The following is a 21435-nucleotide window of genomic DNA, read 5'->3' as shown; positions in this document are numbered from 1 at the left end:
GGCCAGCTGCCCTCTCTGCGTCTCGAAGGCACCAATGCCGCCTCACCTCCAGGGCACCAGATTTAGAAAAGTTGAATTCCCAGGACTTTACTCCCACAGTCAGGCAGCCCCCAAGCCTCTTTCTTGAATCTAGCAAATCTGTCCCTTCTCGCCATCCTTCTGCCTCTCTTCTAGTGTAGGCCACCATCTCAGCTGGCCTCGGTGACAGCGACCGCCCCGGGAATGCGGCCCCGTCGCTGCCGCCAGAGGGCTCTTGCTCATGTGCAGGTCTGACCCTGTCCCTGCCCTTGTGGATTTTCTGGCAATGGCCTGCAGGGATCTACAGAGAGGGTGTGAGAAAGCCGCAGCTCTGAGTCCTACCCTGTCCTTCTTCTTCACGTTTCTACATATTCATTAGAGGCCTGAGAAAAAGAGAGAAATGGAGCACTGGCATTCCATGAAATGCCCATGATGCCGGAAAGTGATAAGAGAGGACAAACCTTCCCCAAAGTGCAGAAGGAGGACGCCTTTCCTGCTGTAGAGAGCAGGAAAGACACCAAGCAGAAAGACGCCTTTGAGCTGGGCCCTGAAATATAAGTAGGTTTCGACAGCCAGACAGGAGGAAGCAGCAAGGGAACTGAGAACAATCCACGTGCCCAGTGGCAGGCAGTGGGCCCTTGGAATGACAAGCGGCTCCACGGCACATTCCAGAGCCGCTGTGACCAGGGGGGGACATCTTGGGCTTCTTATGAAGCCGAGGCTGAGACTCCATCAGCAGCCGAGAGCCAGTTGGACATCACTTACCTCGCGGCCGACGCTGCGGTAGACCAGATGCCCTCATTTATTTGTTGGTCCTCGTATTAAAGCTGTAGTGTGCCAGTACGCAGGGGGGGTAATGATGCCAGGCACCCTTATTAGGGGCTAATAATTGCTTAATCTGCCCACTAGTTGACCCCGGCTCCCGGGGCAGCCCTCTCCATCCAGGAGCCAGCCTGTGCTCAGAGCCTGGCCATGCTGCCTCAGAGGAAGGCTTCTGGAAACGGAGGAGCTCATTGCAAGCCATCCTCCTTCACAGATGAGCAGATTAACTGGGCTGCTGCTTGGGCAGCTAGTAAAAGGATGAGAGGAAAACAAAGCCAGACCAGAGGCCGCGGCCACCCGGAGTGAGTGCGGTGCGAGAAAGGCCAGGTTTTTGACCCATCTCTTGGCTTGAGGTCCTGTAACGTTTAACAGGCATCCTTCCCATTGATCCGGACACTGGGAGGAGCCCTTTCACTCAAATTTGGTGTGGGGAGCGGGTGGTGAGTGAAGAGGAATATAAGGAGAAAAGGCAGAGAAATAAGAGTGGAGAAGAAATGCCATCCTTGGGATGGGCCAAAAGCATTGCACAGACCAAGGAAGCAGAAAGAATGTGGGCTTGGCTCCTCCACGTGACTGCTAACTGGTTACGAGCTGTCTCTGATATAGAGATAACAACACCTAACCTGGAAGACCGTTGCGGGACTGGGTTAGACCTCCTGTGTTTTCACTGCCTGACACAGCAGCTGAGCATTGTGTTCTGCTCTCAGAAACTCAGTGAGATCAAAGGCACTGGCGGGGGCGGGGGGGGGGGAGTGAAAAACAGAGTGGATTTAACATGAGGAGTCCTGGTTTGCAAGGCTTACTAACTATGGGGTTTGGGGACAGAGACCCTGAATTGGAGAAGCCAACGAACCAGCAGAGAACCTGGGTTGTGGTTTTCGGTTTTGTTTTTTTCTTTTTTTTTCTTTTTTTAGGACCACACCCATGGAGCTACAGCTACCGGCCTACGCCACAGCCACAGAAACATGGGATCCAAGCCACATCTGCTACCTACACCACAGCTCATGGCAATGCTGGGTCCCTGACCCACTGATCGAGGCCTGGGATCACCTGGCGTCCTCATGGATACCAGTCGGATTCTTTTCTGGTGTGCCACAAGTGGAACTCCCTGGGGTCTCGTTTTGACTCAGCTTTAAAATAAGAAGAAAGAGGAGTTCCTGTCGTGGCTCAGAGGTCAACGAACCCAACTAGGAACCATGAGGTTGCGGGTTCAATCCCTGGCCTCGCTCAGTGGGTTAAGGATCCGGCGTTGCTGTGAGCTGTGGTGTAGTTGGCAGATGCGGCTCGGATCCCGTGTGGCTGTGGCTGTGGCGTAGGCTGGTGACTACAGCTCCGATTTGACTCCCAGCTGGGAATCTCCATATGCCGCGGGCGTGGCCCTAAAAAGACGAAAGGACAAAAAAAAGAAAGAGCCCAGTAATTCCCAACAACTGTAAATCCCAACCCAACAGTCTGATTCCGTCTATTTTGTTCCCCTTCCCAGAGCAGCAGGCGCCTCCTCCGTTAAGTGAGGGGAATAATCGCTCACCTGCTGGGAGACGCAATCCGCCCCCTTGGAGTCAATCTCTGCCCCTTCAGTAAATAAATTTGCGGGTCTTTTCCTTTAAACTGATGTGATCAGGGGGATGGAAGGATGCAAGATGACAGGAAGCCGGGAAGGCAGAGGCTGGAGGAGGAGCGGCAAAGACTCTAAGACAAACGCTGCCTGGCAGACATCCCCGCCCGGTGCTGACCTGGCATGGCCGTGGTGACCTTCGTCAGGCAAAGCACAGCCGAACCTTCATTACTGCTCTTTCTCCCTGTGTACTTGGTTCAGGGCAAGGCACACAGCAGGTGCCTAACAGATGCCTGCTGGTAGATTGGGCCCAGGAGTTCATTTGACCTGGACAAAGTAGAGGGTTGGTTGAACTGACAATCACTCCTTCCACAGACGTTCACGGGGCCAGGTGTGGCCACAAGCTCACCATCCCAAAATGCAGAAAGATTCCTGCTTGAAGGGGTGGACGGGGGAAGAGCAGCTCTCTGATGTATCCATTGGCCAAGCGCTGGGAATCCAGGGGGCTTCTGCCCTAGCCTGGGGGTCAGGAAGGCGCTACGGAAACTGAAAGGATGAGTAGAGGGAGCCTGATGACAGAGGTGCCAGTGGCTGCTGTCGTAGACAGGGGAAGCCCTCACACAAAGGCTGGCAGGGGAGAAGGAAGAGAGCCTCTTTGCTAACAGAGCTCGTCCACTCCCGGGGATGTAGCTTTGTGATGAAACTGGACTAGCTGTGTGGCCTTCGCCTCGCAATTCCTTAGTTTCCTGATCCATTAACAAGAAGAGAACAACCGTAGCTACTTTGTGGGGTATCGGGAGGATTCCAGTGAGTTAGTATAAGCAACGTGTTCCACACACAGAAAGCCTGTTGTTTACTCGTTGCTTTTATTTGGTTTGGCTGAAGGTGTGAAGGCGGGAGAATACTGAGAAGTGGGTGGGATGAACAGGGATTTGATGTTCTGCTGAAGAATATAAAGGGTACAGGACGCCACTGCAAGGTCGGGGCAGGTCTGGGCTTTAGCGAGCTCCCCCAGCTGCAGCGTGGAATGTGGTCTGGAGAGAAGTCATAATGATGGGCGGATGTCCTGAAGGCGGACAGAGTGGTGGCAGGGGACACACAGCAAAGAGCCAGCACACGTAAAGAGGCCTGCAGTCAGGAACCAGGGTCTGGCCTGGTGGAGACCTGCAGGGGCTCTGCAGTGAGAATCACGAGGATGCTGCCGACACCGGGGAAGCAGTGCAGATAGACGGTGGCGCCGATGACAAGACTCTTTGTCTGTCGTCCCCAGGAGCATCAGAAGTCTTGGGGAAAGGTGACTTCAAAATGACTGAGATGAAGTTTCTGGTCCCCGGCAGAATGGGCCTCAAAATGAGAACCGAGCTCCGTTTCAGGAAAGGAAGGAAGGTTAGCTACGTTTCTGGTACTTCTGAGTTTGGGGGCCGAGCAAGTTGTGGTCCCTCGGGGCTCTGAGCTTCAGGAGGGCAAGGTCAGCTCCTCCTCTTGGCCATGATTTTGTCAGGGCCCAGCTCGGTGCTGGGACAGGAAAGTCCTCAAAAGATAACGTGTGAACTGAACGAATACAGATGCCCCAGCAACGGGCGCTGTACGTTCCGTAGCTCCATCGACTGTAACTGTATCAGCTCCACTCTGCAGACTGGGAAACAAAGTCAGGGTGGTGACAGCATGGGCAAGAGTGTCAACAGGAGCCTGGCCGGGATTCAGACGCAGTTCTACCGGCTTCAAAGTGGTGCCCTCTCTGTTAAGCCCAAATGAGAAGAGCCAGGAATCTGTTGACATATGATCTGCAGAAGGGTTTGCTTACATGCCTGCATGACTTTTCTCTAGAGAATCTGTGTAGGGCTTACTGTTGCTGTTCTCTAAGAGACAGGACACTACAGGGGGAAGAGCCTGGGCTTGAAGCAAGAAAGTTGGGGGCGGGGGGCGGGTCTCTGCTGGGCTCAGAGTGTGGGTCACGTAACAGGAGCCTCTCTAGGCCTAGCTACCTACCTAGGCCCTCTCTCTCTGGGTACCAAGGCCTCGTCTGCCCTTAGATGCCCGAGGACCCCAGATTATGGAAGCACAGGTCATCTGGCCCTGGAGGACCTGCAGTTCACAGAACCCAAGTTCTCACTCTCCCATTCCCAGCTCTGCCCATTTCGCGGATGAAAAGACACATCTGGGGAAGCAAAAGGCCCCATGACAATCCTTAGTGGATCTAGCGTCATGCATATGTGAGGCTGTGTGGGAGAGAGAGGGCCGAGGGGGAGAACGGGGGAGGGAGAGAGGTGGGAGGAAAACGGGGTGGGGGGGGCAATGGTCAGCACTGCACTGTGGGAAATGTTAGGTTGTGCTTGGTGGTCGTGTGTGTGCGTGTGTGTGTCCTCCTCCCTGCCCCCACAGGACACCCCTGAACAGTGAGCTTCCAGGGGAAGAGCCTGGTGGGCCCCCTGACATGCTGTGAGGAAGGCTGACTGAATCCCTCCTGGCCGCTGCCGCATTTTATAGGCAGAGAAACTGGCTCTGAGAGTCTCCATGAGGAGGTGAAAGTGGCGGGACTCAGACTCAGGGCTGCTTGAGTCCAGAGCCTCAGCCGCACCCTCTGTCCCAGCAGCCTCGAGGTGGCTTCCCGCAGTAGCGTTCCATGGACGTGGGATTTTGTTTGTTTTGGTTTTTGTTTTATTACTCAGATGAATTTATCACATCTGTAGTTGTATAATTTATGATCATCACAATCCAATTTCACAGGATTTCCATCCCACAACCCAAGCACATCCCCCCACCCCCCAAACTGTCTCCTCTGGAGACCATAAGTTTTTCAATGTCTGTGAGTCAGCATCTGTTCTGCAAAGAAGTTCAGTCTGTCCTTTTTTCAGATCCCACATGTCAGTGAAAGCATTTGATGTTGGTGTCTCATTGTATGGCTGACTACACTTAGCATGATAGTTTCTAGGTCCATCCATGTTGCTAAAAATGCTGGTATTTTGTTCCTTTTAATGGCTGAGTAATATTCCATTGTGTATATGCACCATATCTTCTTGATCCACTCCTCTGTCGATGGACATTTAGGTTGATTCCATGTCTTGGCTATTGTAAATAGTGCTGCAGTGAACCTCAGAGTACATTTGTCTTTGCGAGTCGTGGTTTTCTCTGGATAGATGCCCAGGAGTGGGATTGCTGGATCGAATGGTAGTTCTATATTTAGTTTTCTGAGGAATCTCCATACTGTTTCCCACAGTGGTTGCACCAATTTACAATCCCACCAACAGTGTAATAGGGTTCCTTTTCCTCCACACCCTCTCCAGCACTTATTGTTTGTAGACTTTTGGATGATGGCCAGTCTGGCTCCAGCTTCGACCTGGAGTCCGAGTGCTGGGGTCTAGCTCTCGTTGACTTGCACTGCGTTCTTCCCGGTGCATAGACAAGAAGGGTTCAGCTAACGGCTCTTTCGAGAAGGCGGTGAGGAAGGCGGGACAGTGCAGGAGTCATGTGCCTGGGGTTGGGTTCCCAGTAAGGATCAGAGGCAGCTCACCTGGCACCTGCGAGGTGCCCCATTAGTGCCACCTCTTCCCCTGCAAATAACCCCTCCTCCGTGCTTCTTGGAATTCTTAAATGTTGCAGGGATAGTAACTCACTTAATCTTCACAACAACCCTAGGAGGCAGAATTCCCATTACTAGTTCCCTTTTGAGATAAAGGGATCGAGGCACAGAGAGGTCATGGACCATCGTCAAGGTCATCCTGTCCTAGGTAGGGAAACTGAGCTTTGATCCCAGGTGACATAGCTCCAGAGAGTCAGCTCACGGTCTCTGCCCCGGGGCAACGTGGGAGCTCCCGTGATCTCGCACGTCGTAGCTGGAGAGCAGTGTGGCCTCACAGAGACTGTGAGTGTGGGTTTGGAGGGTCAGCCATCCCCCCACCAAGCAGAACCTTGAGGAAATTGAAGCCCTGCTCCCCACCACACATGCCACCCCCACAGAGCTCTGCCAGAACAGGACCTCACAGCTCCCAGCAGCAGGTGCGTCAGCAGCTCGGCTGTGAGAACTGAGGTCCCAGCCAGATGGGGACGGCCAGGCCCCACATGTCTGTTCTCTGCTCAAGGTCACTGCACCAGTTAGTGGGGAAAGGAGTTAACAGAACCGAAGGTACTTCAGCCACCGTTCCTCTAGGCTGTAGACCCTCGAGCCCTTCCTAGAATGAGGTGGGATGGGGAGTGGTGTCCAGCTGAGCCCTGTGGGGCTGGAGCGGGGCTGTCCCCAGGAGGCGGGGGGACCCTGGGGAAAAACTGCCTCTGGTCCTCAGGGGCAGAGTGGGGGATGCTGCCTGTCTCGAGCTGCCTCAGGAAGGGTGAGTTGTCTCGGGACAATTACAAAGACAGGGTAGGAGGAAGGCCAGGCCTGGGGCTGGGCGCCATGGACTGGCTGTGTGGTCCCCGGTGAGCTGCCTCACTTCCCTGAGCGTACAGCACCTCACACGTCAAATGCATATTGATGATTGTGGGGTGGCCAGAGCGCTGTGTTTTTCCAGGCAGAAAGCTTGGCTTTCTAGAGCTTCCCATCCCCAGTGGGGGAAAAGAGCAAGCCAGGCTTGGGAGACCCAGGTTCAAAGCCCCCTCTGCTCTTTACTGGCTGTGTGAACTGGAGGCCCCTCTTCCTGAACTCAGACTGCCTGCCAGAGCCAAGACCACGTCTGTTCCTCAAACAGCCCCCTGAGATGAACAAAGTAATGCCCATTTCACAGATGTGGAAAATGGCAGACTCGGATAGGCCTCAAGTTTAAAGAGAGTCACCAATAGAAATAAAATGCATAACAAATCAGAGGGAGAAGATGACCACGGGTTAACCCACAAGGCAGGCGCAAAGCAGTGGGCTGAAGGGAGTGAAGCTTGGGAGATGAGGGGTGTTTGCCAGATGGCAAGAAGTGGGCACAGGACCTCCTAGGCAAAGGAGCAGCAGGTGCAAAGGCCCAGGGGTAGGGGAAGAACGTCCATCCCGGGGATGTGGTGGGGATTGGATGTAATGAGGCCAAGGCCACCTGCAAGACCCAGATCCTGGAAGATTGTGAGTGTCAACCAAGGAGTTTGGAGTTGATCTTGAGAAGGTAAAGGCATTCAAAGTCTCTGCCAAGGAGAAAACATTGACTGAAAGCCTACAGGACTGCACTGAGTCTGCTGGTAAACTCGGCACCATCCCGATTCCACTTGGGGAAAAGCAGGGTAATGAGATCTACCCGACTTCTCTGTGTCTCAGACCTTGTCTGTGAAAGGGGATGGTGCCCCTGTCCTCTGCTGCCCATGGAGGAGGTGGGCACGGGACTTTGGGCTCCCAGAGATGGAAGTATTGAGAGTAAGACTACTGTCTTTTCACAACAAGGACAAAATAGTTGCATCTGATCAGCTAGGGGAACAGTGCTGCTGCCAAGTTTAGTAACGGACAGATGGCTTCCAGTAAAGGGGTTGGTACAACCAGGAGGGACCTGGGAGAGGTTATTGCAAGGACAGTGCCCGGGAAGCAGAAGGCTGGAAATGAGAACGGCAAGGCATCAGCTAAGGTGGCTGGAGTGGGAGCTGAGACCCCCAGCCATGCCTTTACTTGTCTTTGGACAACTGTTTCCTCTCTCTGAAGCTCAGCCTCCTTGTCTGAAACAAAGAGAGGGAGGCAGTGGTGCCTGACCCAAGCCCTGCCAGAATACGAACAGGGAAAACAAAGCCCGTATTTGTAGAGTGCCTCAGAGTTTACACAGCAGACTACCTGCTTCGTCGTCTCAGATCCCATGGGGAAGGGGGCGACATTTGTTGAGTATCTGCTGTGTGCCAGGCACAGGACTGGGTGTATGTTTACATTCGTCTCATGCCAGCCTCACGGCAGCCTTTACAGATAGATATTGACATCATTTCTTTTATGTTTGAGGAAACCGAACTTCTAGGAAGTGGCAGAGCCAATATCTGGCCCCAAGATCGATGGCCAGTCATGGATACTTCCACGGCAGCATGCTGCATCTCTCAAATTATAGAACCTCTGTGAATTTTTTTTTCATAGCTCTTTGACCTCAGGGTCATTTTGAGACTAAAATAAGATAGATCACTTAACCATTCCAAACTTCAGTTTTCCCACACGTAAAAATATAGTTAATATTAGCTCCTCCGACATAGAAAAAGAATAATCCAAATATTATGTATAATCAAAATAAATCAAAGAATTTAGATTGAATTAACAGAATATATTACTAACATAAAATAAAAATGTGTACAGTGCTTAGAACAAAGCTGGGCTCACACATAGTATCACGTAGTGTATGTACAATACACCTGCTATGTGGTAAAAATGTGAAATCACTGGTAAGATTGCGGGTTGGCAGGAGGGCATATGTTGATGGTGGAGGTGTCAAGGTGGGTATTGTAGAGAGAAACTTGGAAATGTTCAGTAAGGTCGAAGAAGCACACAACCTATGACCCAGCAGTTACATCCCACAGTTAGACACCCTCGGGCATATATTCTCCATTCATCCTCAGGAGCATCGATAGGTAAGTTGAGGCAAAGGCAGACATGGAATGGAACACAGGGTAAAAACAAGTGAATGACAGCTCTACTCACTGACATGGACGTTGGGCAAAACAACTCCAATAGATACAGAATGATGCCATGTTTACGAATCTCCAAAACATGCAAAACTAAGAAATACATGTTTTAGGAAAGCTTGCATGTGTAGTAAAACTATGAAGAGGGACAAATAAAAAATTCAAAATGACGGTTAATTAACTGTGGGACGAGGAAGGAAGGAAAACAGAGGATTTAAAAGCAGTAGATAATATTCTGCTTCTTAAGCTGGTGGGAACCTGGGCATTCATTACATTATTATTTATATACTATATATTGAACCTATTTATACTGCTAACTGAATATATGCATGTATATACTGTTGACTAAATATACATTTATATGGATTAAATGATAATAAATAAAAATTCAATTATAAAGAGAGAGATTTGAGAAGAAAAATTACCACCCATTTAACTCTGGTCATGTGATACGAAGCTGGGATCCCTTGCTTGCGATAGTTATTTCCAGTGTTGCTGGTGAAGCGAATGATTGAATGAAGGAGTCCTAGATAATTTTCAACCCTCACTTCCCCAGTCTACTGCACCCTAACCAACACAGGCTAATAATTCCTTTCTTCCTTCCTTCCTTCCTTCCTTCCTTCCTTCCTTCCTTCCTTCCTTCCTTCCTTCCTTCCCTGTTGTAATGGTGGATGAGAGAAGGCCATCTTTCTTATTTTTGTAAACCCCCAGAGACAAGGAACACAAAGCTGGGAAGCAATGACTCTGTGACGCTTCCTCCAGACAAGAGGAACAAGAGAACTTCCTTCAGCTCCATGTATTCATTTATCCATGCACCTATCCATCCACTCACTCATCCGTTCTTCCAGACATGCATGTATTCAATAAATATTTAGAGAAATAAATTCTAATGGAGGTCAGAGGTAGCCTCTTTGGAAGTGAATTCTCATCCGAGATGACTCTGCACGTGGCCATACTGTGGCAGAGGCCACCCGCACATCACACGGGCAGTGCTCCCAGCTGCAGGTGGCGGGTAGGCCCAGGATGCCCACGGGGTCTTGGCACTCACCTTGACACACAAATGAAGAGGGTGTTTCCCCTGGGTGGACGCGTCCTGTAATGAACACCACCTTCTTCTCTGCTCCCTCTCGAAGGTTGTCTGTAAGATACAACGTCAGAAGGTCGCTAAGGGAAACGGGGAAAGCTGAGACAAGGGGTTTGGTGTATGTGCGTGGGCAGGGGAGAGGGAATGGGAGGGTCGCTTTACATTTATCCTAAATCATTGGGTTAGAACCATTAAGGGCCAGCCATACGAACTAATCGCAGGCTGCCCCTGGTTAGCCAGTATTGAACAACTCCTTTCCTGCCCTTTGGTGCAATTGATCAGGCTCCTATTATAATCATCTGAAGAAGTCACATGAGGAAAGTCAAATCCCAGATCCATTCAGCACGAAACGAGGCAAGTTTCATATCCCTTTCTGAGTTTCATGGGCTAATCTATAAACGTGGATGACTATATTGTCTTCATAGGGCTGCTGTCATAATTAAATGAGCTCACATATGGCCTGGAACACAGTAACTAGTCAGTAACTGATGGAGTAAAGAAATAGTAACATTACCATTTAGTCATTTTAGTAATAGTAATATACTACTACTATTACTATATTAGTAAAGCGATAGTAGCAGCTGCCATTTAATTAGTACCTTTTGCATCAGGCCCATTATACACATTATTTGTAATCCTTACAAAAACATGACAGTTAAGACTCCTTTTACCCAGGCAGAAACCGTTGCTCCGAGAAGTTACAGAACTTGTTCAAGTTATACAGAGCCATGCAGAGCAGAACTGAGATTAGAGTCCATGGCCGTAGTGAACCATGTGGGACCGGATTTCTCGTTCATCTTAAGCGACGAGAAGAATGGACAAAGTAACAACTGTTTGCAGACCCTGAACAAGAATCAGCGCAAGACTAATTCACGAGAAAAGGGAAGCTAGTGAGGCCCACCCCAGACCAAAGAGCAGAGAGGGGTGTCCTGAACAGAGCGGGAGGGTCTCCCTGAGACGGAGGTTCGGGGAATCTGAAGCATGTGGGGGTTTGGGGGGGACTCTGGAAGCACCCTACGTTAAGCACCTTTAAGAGCAAAGGGAGACTAATGCTAATGCCATGCGCAGCAACATGGATGGATCTCGAGTAGAGACTCTCATACTAAGTCAAGAAAGCCAGAAAGAAAAAGACACATGCCATATGCTAGCACTTATTTGTGGAATCTAAAATATGGAACAGATGATCCTGTCTAAAAATAACAAACAAACAAACAAACACCGAAGCAGATCATGGCCAAGAAGAGCAGACTTGGGGGGGAAGGGGAAGGAGCGGGACGGACAGGCATTTGGGGGACGCTAACTGTCATGTTTGGAATGGATGGGCCACGGGAGCCTACTGTACAGCACAGGGGAATGTGAGAGATTGGGTCACTGTGTCGTACAATAGAACTTGACCAAACATTGCAAATCACCTATACTTTAAAAATAATAATAAAAAGAGCAAAAGGAGAGAGAGAAAGCTCACCTGTTCTTAAGAAGCGTATGGTTTAAAAGAGGAGGTAGATACCTGAACATTTCTTGGACTGCATACAAGCTCATTGTGGGAGAAACTGTGACTTTCAGGGAGTCTGTTTAATGTCTTTCCCAGGGCCCTGTGTGGAATACATGCTCACGAACTGGCTTTTGAATTAATAAGTAAAAAATACTCATGTAGATGACGGTTTATGGAGAAATTTAGACACAGAATATCTTATTTCATCTTCATTATGTTTCTGTGAGGTGGAGAGAATCAATCCCACTTTACAGATGCGGGAACTGAGGCTAAGAGAAGGAGGTCCTGCAGCCAGCGTGGCAGAACCCAGCGCCTTTCGCTGTCTCCTCCTGGACCCACAAACAGAGGTGTCAGATCCTACATCTACTGCGTTTCCATCTACAATGTACAAAAGAGCGTTTGATTTCATCCCTCATTGCTGGTGGGAGTTGAGCTATGTCTCAGTATTTATATTGCTTCTTCACTTAAAAAACACCAAACAAAATGCCACCAAGCCCTTTTAAAAAAACACTGTCTAACCCTGACCCCATCTATCCAGCAGCAGAGAAATACTACACGGCAGCACGGGGCCTCAGTGAAGGCTACCTTTATGGATGTCTCCCCTGACCTGGTATCAACTCAATTGCATTCAGCATTTCTGCTGACCACAGGGAAATGCAAAAGGGGCATTCCATTTGCACACTAATTTTACTGAGCCCCTGCGTCTTCATAAAATGATAACATGGGGCTAATAAAAATCAAGCATCTCGGGTGCTAATATAAGCAAATGTTGATGCAGGCAGGTAACAAATTGCTTTGTCATTTAGGAGGCCGTAAAAGAGCATTATAATCATCTTTAGGCAAAATGGATGGATCGTCTTTGCTTAGCTTTTAGTTTTCATTTGCAAAATCAATTTAAGGTAATGCAGCAGCTCTGAGGTGGTGTGACACGGGACACCCCCCCTTCATGTCCCCCCCATCCCATCACCAAATCCCCAGACTCAGGCAAAGCCAATTAAACATATTCTTGGTGGAGGCAGCAGGGATGATGAAGGAAGCACATGCTTGAACAAAGCCAGGGTGGAAAAGAAGCTGAACAATGAGACCAAGAACACCATGTAAGGGAAGAGAAAGCTGGGGGCTTTGGTGGGGACATGCTCAGGGGTGCGGGGTACGCTGAAGTGGAGCTGGGACAGCCACACCAGGATCCCTAGCCAGCAGAAGGTGTTTGGAGTCAAATGTTCTTTGTGTAGCACACACACGCATACACACGCATACGCACGTGCAAACACATATACACACACTCCTTTATAGACGGATGGTATCCCTCTATCAGCCACCATTTCTTTATTCATAAAATATGTATTGAGCACCTATTAGGTACTAGCTATCGTTCTCTTCATTTTATAGAAAATCAAGACCGAGCAACATTAAGTGGCTCACCCTGCCTCCCACAGCTAATGGCTGGCAGAGCCCGAGTCCCACCAGGCAGTCCGACTCCCCCTGTGTTCTTACCTCTATGCCCTCCTGCCTCTTGTGAAGGAGGACAATAATATCACCCAGCTGCCAGAGCCATTAAGCCGTATTTATTCCATATTTATCTATGCCAGCACTTTACATGTATGATCTCGTTTAATTTTCAGAGCAACCCAATGCAATACCTGATTCTTACCCCATATAGGAATTGAGATCTATCAAGGTGAGTGACGTGTCTGGACCTGCCTAAGGAGCAAAATGGAGGCCAGGGTCAAACCCAGATCTTTATGAATCTCAAATGTATGTTCTTAGCCACTGTGTCATTCACCTCTTGGAGATGACATAGGGTCCTTGTGGTGGTTTTCTGTTTTGATTTTGTTTTGTCTGAGGGCGGGAGCAGCATGAAGAAATTCCTGAGCCAGGGTTGAACCCACAGCACAGCAGTAACCAGACACACAGAAGTGACATCCCCAGATCCTTAACCAGCTGAGCCACTAGGGAACTTGGTGGTGGTTTTAAAAATGCATCCACAGGTCCTTCGTCAATCCTTTTTCCCAGGTGAGCTCCCTCCCCCACCGAGTGGGCTGGGCTTAGACACTTGTTCTAACAAACAATACTGCAGAGGTGATGATGCTTGGGTTTGAAATTAGGCTACAAAAAACAGTGGCTTCCATCTGGGATGATCTCTCTCTCTATCTCAGTCACTCCGGGGGAATCCAGCAGCCGAGACGGAAGGACACCCAGGTGGCCTGTGGAGAGGCCCCCAGAAAGGACCACCACGCCCCTGACGCACTGTAGCCCTGACCGTCAACTTACTACAGACTCAGGAGAGACCCTGAGCCAGAACCAGCCAGCTAAGCTGCTCCCGCATTCCTGACCCACAGAAATGGAGAGATAATAAGTGCTTGTTGTTTTAAAAGGCTGAATTCTGAAGTACTGTGTTAGGCGGTGAGAGATAACTAACCCATGCCCCTGGAGATAACTCCACCTCCCTGGTTGAAGGAGAATGTGAGAAACTTTGCATCGCCTCTGTTGACCCCGAGGCTGAGTGAGGCCCAGAGCCACAACCTTGGTGTCAGGAAAGTGAGCCTCCAGCCGTCTGCTCAGTTATCCATGATTTGTGCTTGTTGGGAGCACCAACCGAGATGCCACAAGGACCCAGAGGACAGGACATGCATCTGAGGCCTCTGAGGACACACATCTCCCAGAAGCACACACTGTCACTTTGGTTTCCCACCTCTCCTGACAGTAACTTGTCACAGGGACTGAGGTGCTCCGTGAAGGAAGAAGCGGGCGGGGAACTGGGACAGAAGTGGGAATGTCGCGACAGGAGAAGGCGCTTTTAAAACAGGTAAGTCTTCTTCATTTTCTTGACTTTATCATCCCTGAAGGCATCAGGAAGTCAAGAAAGTGCCCTCCTAACCCTCCTACACTGTCGGAGGAATGTAAATTGGTACAACCACCATGGAAAACAGTATGGGGCTTCCTTGGAAAACCAAATCCAGAACTACCGTCTAACCCAGCAATCCCACTCCTGGACATCTATCCGGACAAAACCATCATTCAAAAAGACATATAAATGTTCACTGCAGCACTATGTACAATAACCAAGACACGGAAGCAACCCAAATGTCCATCGACAGAGGAGTGGATAAAGAAGATGTGGTACATACACGCAATGGAATATTACTCAGTCATAATAAAGAATGAAATAATGCTATTTGCAGCAACATAGATGGACCTAGAAATTATCATACTAAGTGAAATTAGACAGTGAAAGACAAATGTCATGTGATCTCACTTATGTGTGAAACCTAAAAAAAAAAAAATGGATACAAATGAACTTATTTGCAGAGTAGAAACAGACTCACAGACTTTGAAAACAAACTCATGTTTACCAAAGGGAGGGGATAGGAGGGAAAGACGAGGGGGGGGGTTGGGATTTGGCATATGCACACTGAGGTTCATGGAATGATTGGCCAACGGGGACCTGCTGTATAGCCCAGAGAACTCTACCCAATATTTTGTAATGATCTATGTTGGAAAAGAACCTAAAAGAGAATGGCTGTGTGTATACGTAAAAGTGAATCATTTTGTTGAACCACAGAAATTAGTGCAACTTAATCAACTACCCTTGGGTAAAACTTTAAAAAAAAGAAAAAGAAAAGGAAAGCAAAGTGCCCTCCTGTTGGTTTCCAAACCAGCGTAGTTGCAGTCTTGTCTCTCATACTTGGGGCCAAGCAGGTCCCATGAGCAGGACAGTTCTCGCCACACCACCACTCCCGGGGGTGCGCTCTCCTCTCTGCCCAGAATGCCAGCCCCCAGCTCATCTGTCTGGCTCCCTCCTGCTCAGCCTTCCAGACTCTGCGTGGCTGGGCCTCCCCTGAGGAGGGGGAGAGGAAACGAACGTCCATCCAGGACTTGTCCCAGGCCACCCCTGATGTTTCCGCTGTCTTGTATCGGATTTCATCAGCACAATGATTTTCCCTGGAAAATACGTCATGTTGAGCGGATGGGAGGCTCTCACGCTGTTGCTGATACAGACCCTGAAGAAGGAAGAGGAGCTGCGAATTACGTCAGAACAGGCTCAAGGTGCGTGGTTTCTTGTAGGTAATTTTATGAGAAATGTAGGTTTAGGAGGCATGGATCGAGCTTTCTCGGAGGCCCTGGAGGACCGGTGAGTGACTGCATCAGGCAGAGATGAGACTTGTTGAAAGCAAAAGTATTCGGGGCTGACTCAGCCCAAGTGACTGAGGGTGAATCCGACAGGAGGGCGAGCTGGACGGGGGACCCTGGGCAGGTCGCTGGCCCCTGCGTATCCTCTGTTCCCTGAAGGAGTGTCAGGTGGAAAGCCCGCTGGCTTCCTGGGCAAACAGACCAGGACTCATAGCCAGGCCTCTGAGATCACTGGCTGTGAGGCCTTGAGCAAATTCCTTATACATTCTGAGCCTCAGCTCCTTGTAAAATGAAAATCATCATCGCTGGCTCCCAAGACGAGCCTTAAGTGAGAGATGTCCCATTCCTGCTCCTGGCTGTGCCTGTGACAGCAGGTCCCGTTTACTGAGCCACAAGCCACGGGAACAGGTTTCTCGGCACCCGTGGACGTGGCCAGCCGGTAACTGACTGCGTGGAGCCCTGCGCCGCGCCCCGAAGGCCGACTCTCTCGTTCGGCCCACTAGATGCCGACGCACCCCTCCCCCGCACATGACAATCAAACCAGCTCCAGATGTCACCAAACTTCCCACATCTCCTCAGAGGAAAACAGCCCCTGGTTGAATATTCTATAAATGCCAATAAAATGTTCTGCTCTATTCAGACTGGCTGTGTCACGATCTTTCCAAGCAAACTTTCAATGCCATAGATGTCCCATCTTTGCCCCAACTCCTCCAAAAATCTTCCAGACCCCCCCAGACCACAGTGCCCTCAGCCGCCTCTGAACTCACGGAGTTCAATCTGGACCCATCATCTGGCCATAGGTCACTCGCTGCCTCGCTCAGGCAGGGCCGAAAGCCACAGCTCAGATCTGTTCTGCCTCATGCCCAGCACCTGCTCTTCTGAGCCTCCCGTCACCTTGAGAAACAGCGGTGTTGGCCAAGTTTATGTTCAGGTCTCCCACTTCCTTGCCCCCCTGCCCTCTGGGTCATTTGCCCTCAGCGAGGCTCAGGTGTCTCAGGGCTAAAATCTCATATCTGTGAGGGAGACAGAGCCATGCGCCAAGGTTAGGGACGGCATCTGCTACCCTCGATGCGATGGGAGGAAAGAAGAAAGGTTATCACTGCAAAGAGTCTGCTCATGACAGAGAAACGCTCCTGCGGAGAAAGGAAGCAGTCATGGTGGAGTCTCAGGCCTTTGGGAAGGAGCTTCGGCCTCGTGTTGTCTGCCACATAGGAAAGCGGCTCTCTTGGCTTCAAAACTCAGTCAGGAGGCCTCCGACTTAAAGGAAGCCCCGTGAGGCCAGTAGAACTGCCAGGCTCGGGGAATTGCTAAGTGGAAGGGCCTCAACGTGAAGATGAAGGGAGGGCCCAGAGAGAGCAAGCGACCTGCCCCAGGCCACACAGCGAGAGAGCGTGTGAGCCAGGTCTGGAACCCAGGGCACAGAGCTCCAGCGCCCACACAGCCACCTCTCTTGCCACTGGGCTGCGGTGGGCACGTCCATGCAGACGGGTGCTTGGAAAGCGCCCAGGGGGTGCCTGCCAGGGATGTGAAGAAAGCCAGAAAGTGACGGGCCTGAGATACAGAGGAGACGGGCCAGTCGTCCCCTCGACAGTCACAGGGGCAGTGGCCCTTGGCCAGGCTGCCCTGCTGGGCTGGGCCTCTGGGCCTGGAGCAGGCAGGCAGGCAGGCAGCCTTCCGGGTAGGTCACGGCAGGATGGCTGTCCCCACCACCATCTATTTTGACCCCAGCATCCTCCAAGCTCCTCCAAACATCAGAATCTGAGCCACCTGCTCAGGGTACCTACCAGGGTCAGGGCTCCTGGGGAGACGCCGAGATGGCAGCGCGCGAGGCCTCCCGGGCACGGCTCTTCACGACCCGTGTGAGCAGGGAGTCAGGCAGGATCGGGACCGTCTCTGCAGTGACTTTAATCAGTCCCGTGGGGAGCTCTGGGCCAGGAGGGCCCGGCATCGCTGTTCCAAGAGGCAGCGGGGCTGGCTCTGTGTCTGGCGTGGGCAGGAGGCGGATGTGGGCGGCCCGCAAGTCCTGGGGTGGAGCCCCAGGCAAGGCTGCTTCCTTCAGCTGAGTGTAGTTTCAGGGGGAGCTCAGCTGTGAGCTGTCAGGCAGCAGCGCTCTGCTCCTGGGAACTGGGGGAATTGGTACTGGGGAGGGATCTGGGTGGTGCTGCACCAGCCTTCAGCTGCGGAGGCCGAGGAGAGCCGGCAGGGCTGAGGCCAAAGAGACCAGAAGGCCCAGCACAAAGGAGTTTCTTTGTTAGTTCCCTTCTCTGCAGCTTTTCCAACACTGACCGTATGCCAAACTCTGGGGACATAGAGGGGACTCAGACCCTGTCCCTGCCATCCAGGAGCTCAAAGACGAGCGAAGAAAAATCAAGCCTGGCTTTGCGGTTGTAAACTTGAATGCCAGAGGTAGAGGGAGGGTTCGATCCAAACCCTGCCACACGTGACCGTGAGCTCTGGATCCTTCATTTCCTCACCTGTGACATGAGGGTGATGCTAACAGCTTCACAGGGGTGTTGTAAGAACAGAGGCAATACAATGCCTTGGGTCTGTGCCCAAGACACAGGATGGGCTCAGAAAGAGGGTCCTACAGGCCCTGCGAGGTCACCCGGCCTGAGAGATGCAGAAACCGAGGCCACTAGAGTTTTAACATGCGAGTAGAATGTTGAACATTAGAGCAGAATGAATGTAGCGTTTCAGCATTAGAGCCGTGCCTTTGCATCTTCTTCCCAAATTGTACTCCCAGGGCCTTGCACACAGAAGGCGCACAATAAATCCTCTTGGAATAGCTCTCGAGTGCTTGTTGCCCTTTGGTTGTGTGAGCACATCAGGCTAGAACTGAGGGCCCCGGCTTTGCCTAACACGTGCTCCGAGCTCCGCCTTTCATCTCTCCCAGCCTCCAGAAATTTCTCACCAGGTTCAGTTTCAGGCTTATTAGCAAATGCAAATTGAATTAAGAGGTGCCCTTTTGCAACAAGGACAACAAAAAAACAGTTTCCCCAGGAAAAGAGGGCGAGAAGAGGTGAAAGCGAGGATGAAAGTCGAAGACAATACATTCTAATCAAACTTGATAAAATATGTAAATTAAAGCAGCCAAACAGTTGGCTTTGACAAATGACTTCTCCGTAATGGATTTTTCCACACTGAAAGGCGCCGAGTTCAGCCTGCCTGCTAGTCACAATCAGACCCTTCTCCTGCTTTCCTGGCAATGAGGGCTGATGGGTCGGGTACTGGGGTACCTGGAGGCAGAGCAGAGAACTAATCCTTTTAACGGACGCCATTTATTGAGCAACTACTAGCTGCTGGCAAGCTTCCCTCAGCCCCGTGAGAGGCGAGAACACCTGTCTGGTGGAGGAGGAAGCCAGGGTGAAGGCGAGGAAGGGCCAGATTCCCCAGACTTTCGAGCCTGGTGCTGCTGAGGGGCCAAAGCACCCAGCTGTTGAGCATATAAAGTCAATCCCTTCAGTGGTTTTTTTTTTTTTTGCCAACCGGGGGTCTCACCTACTCAAACGTTAGGGCCTTTCTGTTTTTTCCTTCCTTCACAGGACCTGGCACAGTGATGTGTTCAGTAAAGAGCTTTCCTTAACTTGCTGTGTTGCTTGGGACGGACCCCTTCCCTCTGGCCACTCCCACCCCTGTTTCTCCATCTGTAAAATTAGCTATTGAAGTCAGCCCTGCTGAAGGGCCAGGCAGCAGGGAGCAGAAAGGGGTGGTCAGACGGCAGATTCTCTGCAAAATACAAGACAGTTGCCATTGTGAGCTCCCAATGGGGGGGGGGGTTATTCCACAGCAATAGACAAGCCAGAATAATTGCCACAAAATTGATGAGCCTGAGTTGTAACACAGCAGTCAGGTGAGAGGTGGTGGAAAGGAACAGGCTTTGAGGGGTTCTGCGGGGCCTGCACCGTCCATATATTAAGATCCGGTCTCCCCAGGCCCCGAAAGCGCTGTATTGTTTTCCTTGTATTACAGACAAGAAATTTGAGGTCAAGTGCATTGCCCAGGCCACCCCGCTAGCGAGAGTCATGCTGGACTTTGAACCCAGTCTTTCCGTCTCCTGAGATCAGTCTTTCTTCTGACGCCTCCAAGGGGAAGAGTTGTTCTCCAGCTACACCAGACAAAAAGTGTGCTTCTGCCTGTAAATGGGAGCACGCGCAGCTGCTGCTGCCTCCAGCTCCCACGGTTCCCAGGGTTTTGCACGAAGCTATCGGACTTGAGGCATGAACAGGAATTCAAGTCGAATGATTTGCTGCCTTGGAAAGACACCATTAATGCAATTTCCCCAAACAGAGAACCAATATTTATGAGCACGAGCGCTGGAAATGCTTCAGGAAAAGGGTTTGCTGGTAGGGCTGGGAGTGATGCGATCCAGGCCCTGAGCCGAAGCTCCGTCTTGCCCGGCGCTGGAGGAATTTAGATCTGAAGCGTGTTCTTTCTTTCCTATTGAGCTCTTCATTGACTTGTATAAAAATACCACTTTCAATCTCAAATCCCCACTGGCATCTTCATATAAGCACCGAAAATGCTACTGGGCTTTGGAGATTTCATTTAATGAAGGAAAAGTATTTCTATTAAAGAGTGTAATTTTTTTTCCCTCTCCACACAGCATCTTCAGAGGATCCAGGGAAGCCGGGTTGTTGTGGCCTCTGAGAGAACGCACAGCCCGCGACTCAGCCGTGAGGGGGGGGGGTCACACGTACTCTGGGCGGCAAGGAAGGGTCAATAACGGGAGGAAAGGAAGAGCAGGTAGCATCAAGTCCCGTGTCCCCAGGCTGGACCGCTTCTGAGGCACTTTGGTGCTCGCTGGGGAGACTCCCCCAAGCCCAGCCCCATCCTGTGTTGCAGGAACTCTCACAGCCGCCCCCCAGCTCCTGTGCCCTGTGCTCCCTTCTCAGCAGTGAGCTCACACTCCTGCGCCCTGTCCTACAGCAGCTTCCTCGTGACAGGAAGCCAGTCCACCCCGACCCACCTGTCCCCTGCCCACCCACCACCCTCACCTCTGACTCTCACCCCACCTCCTCACACAGGGATCCACCTGGATCCTCCGAGCTGGCTGAAGGGCTCCTCTGGGTTCCACAGAGCTGGCTCCTGACCCCTCAGGCCCCCTCGCCCAAGAAGGGCAGCCCCACGATGGCAGGACTGGGTTTTATTAACTGCTGTGGACCCGCATCTGCGTGGTGCCACCGACGGACACACGGGCTGGCTGCACACTTATGGAACCAGTCAGTGCAGCTCGCAGGTAGTGAGTGATGCGCTGGGCGGGGGGGAAGCAAGGCCAGAAGAGGTGCGTGGGGTCCGCAGATTGTCCAAGATCAACCAGCTGAGAACAGAGCAGACCCCAGTCTGAGGCAAGGTAAACCTCGTTCCTTCTCCCCGAGGCTCCCATCCCTCAGACGGAGCCCACGGAGCGCGAGGGTGTGAGCGGAACCTTCGGTGTGGCCGTGCCTGCTCTCCGATTCTGCCTCTGCCACTCACTAGCTGTGTGGTCTTGGGAAAGTCACTGACTGGACCTCTGGGAGCCTCCGCCTCCTCATCCATAAAATAGGAATAACAATAATAGGCATCCTACTGAGTAGTCCTGAGGACGAAGTGCGCCCAAATCAAGCCCTAATAACAGGTGTCACAGCTAAACCCTCCATAATGGTGACTCTTCCTCATCTTTCAACAAATATTTCCTGCGCCCCCCAGTCACCCCTCTCACCCCGGGCAGAGCCAGGCAGTCTTTGCTGGGTTCTGCCCTCGCCCTTCTGCTCCTACAGCCACTGCCCGGCGGCATAATAG

General features: G+C 51.2%; 1 protein-coding gene across 2 annotated transcripts in view; it reads right to left on the bottom strand.

The window, feature by feature from the left end:
* AGBL4 (ATP/GTP binding protein like 4) overlaps positions 1-21435 on the bottom strand; it is a 1262788-nt gene that overhangs the window by 132178 nt on the left and 1109175 nt on the right. For both annotated transcript variants that reach the window (XM_021097823.1, XM_021097822.1), the window contains exon 7: positions 9999-10088. In XM_021097823.1, the coding sequence (XP_020953482.1) occupies positions 9999-10088 (90 nt within the window). The remainder of the gene's footprint in view (positions 1-9998; positions 10089-21435) is intronic.

The sequence above is a fragment of the Sus scrofa genome, chromosome 6 (genome assembly GCF_000003025.6).
Source record: "Sus scrofa isolate TJ Tabasco breed Duroc chromosome 6, Sscrofa11.1, whole genome shotgun sequence".
Classification (NCBI taxonomy): Eukaryota; Metazoa; Chordata; class Mammalia; order Artiodactyla; family Suidae; genus Sus; species Sus scrofa.
This window is presented reverse-complemented; position numbering and strand designations above follow the sequence as displayed.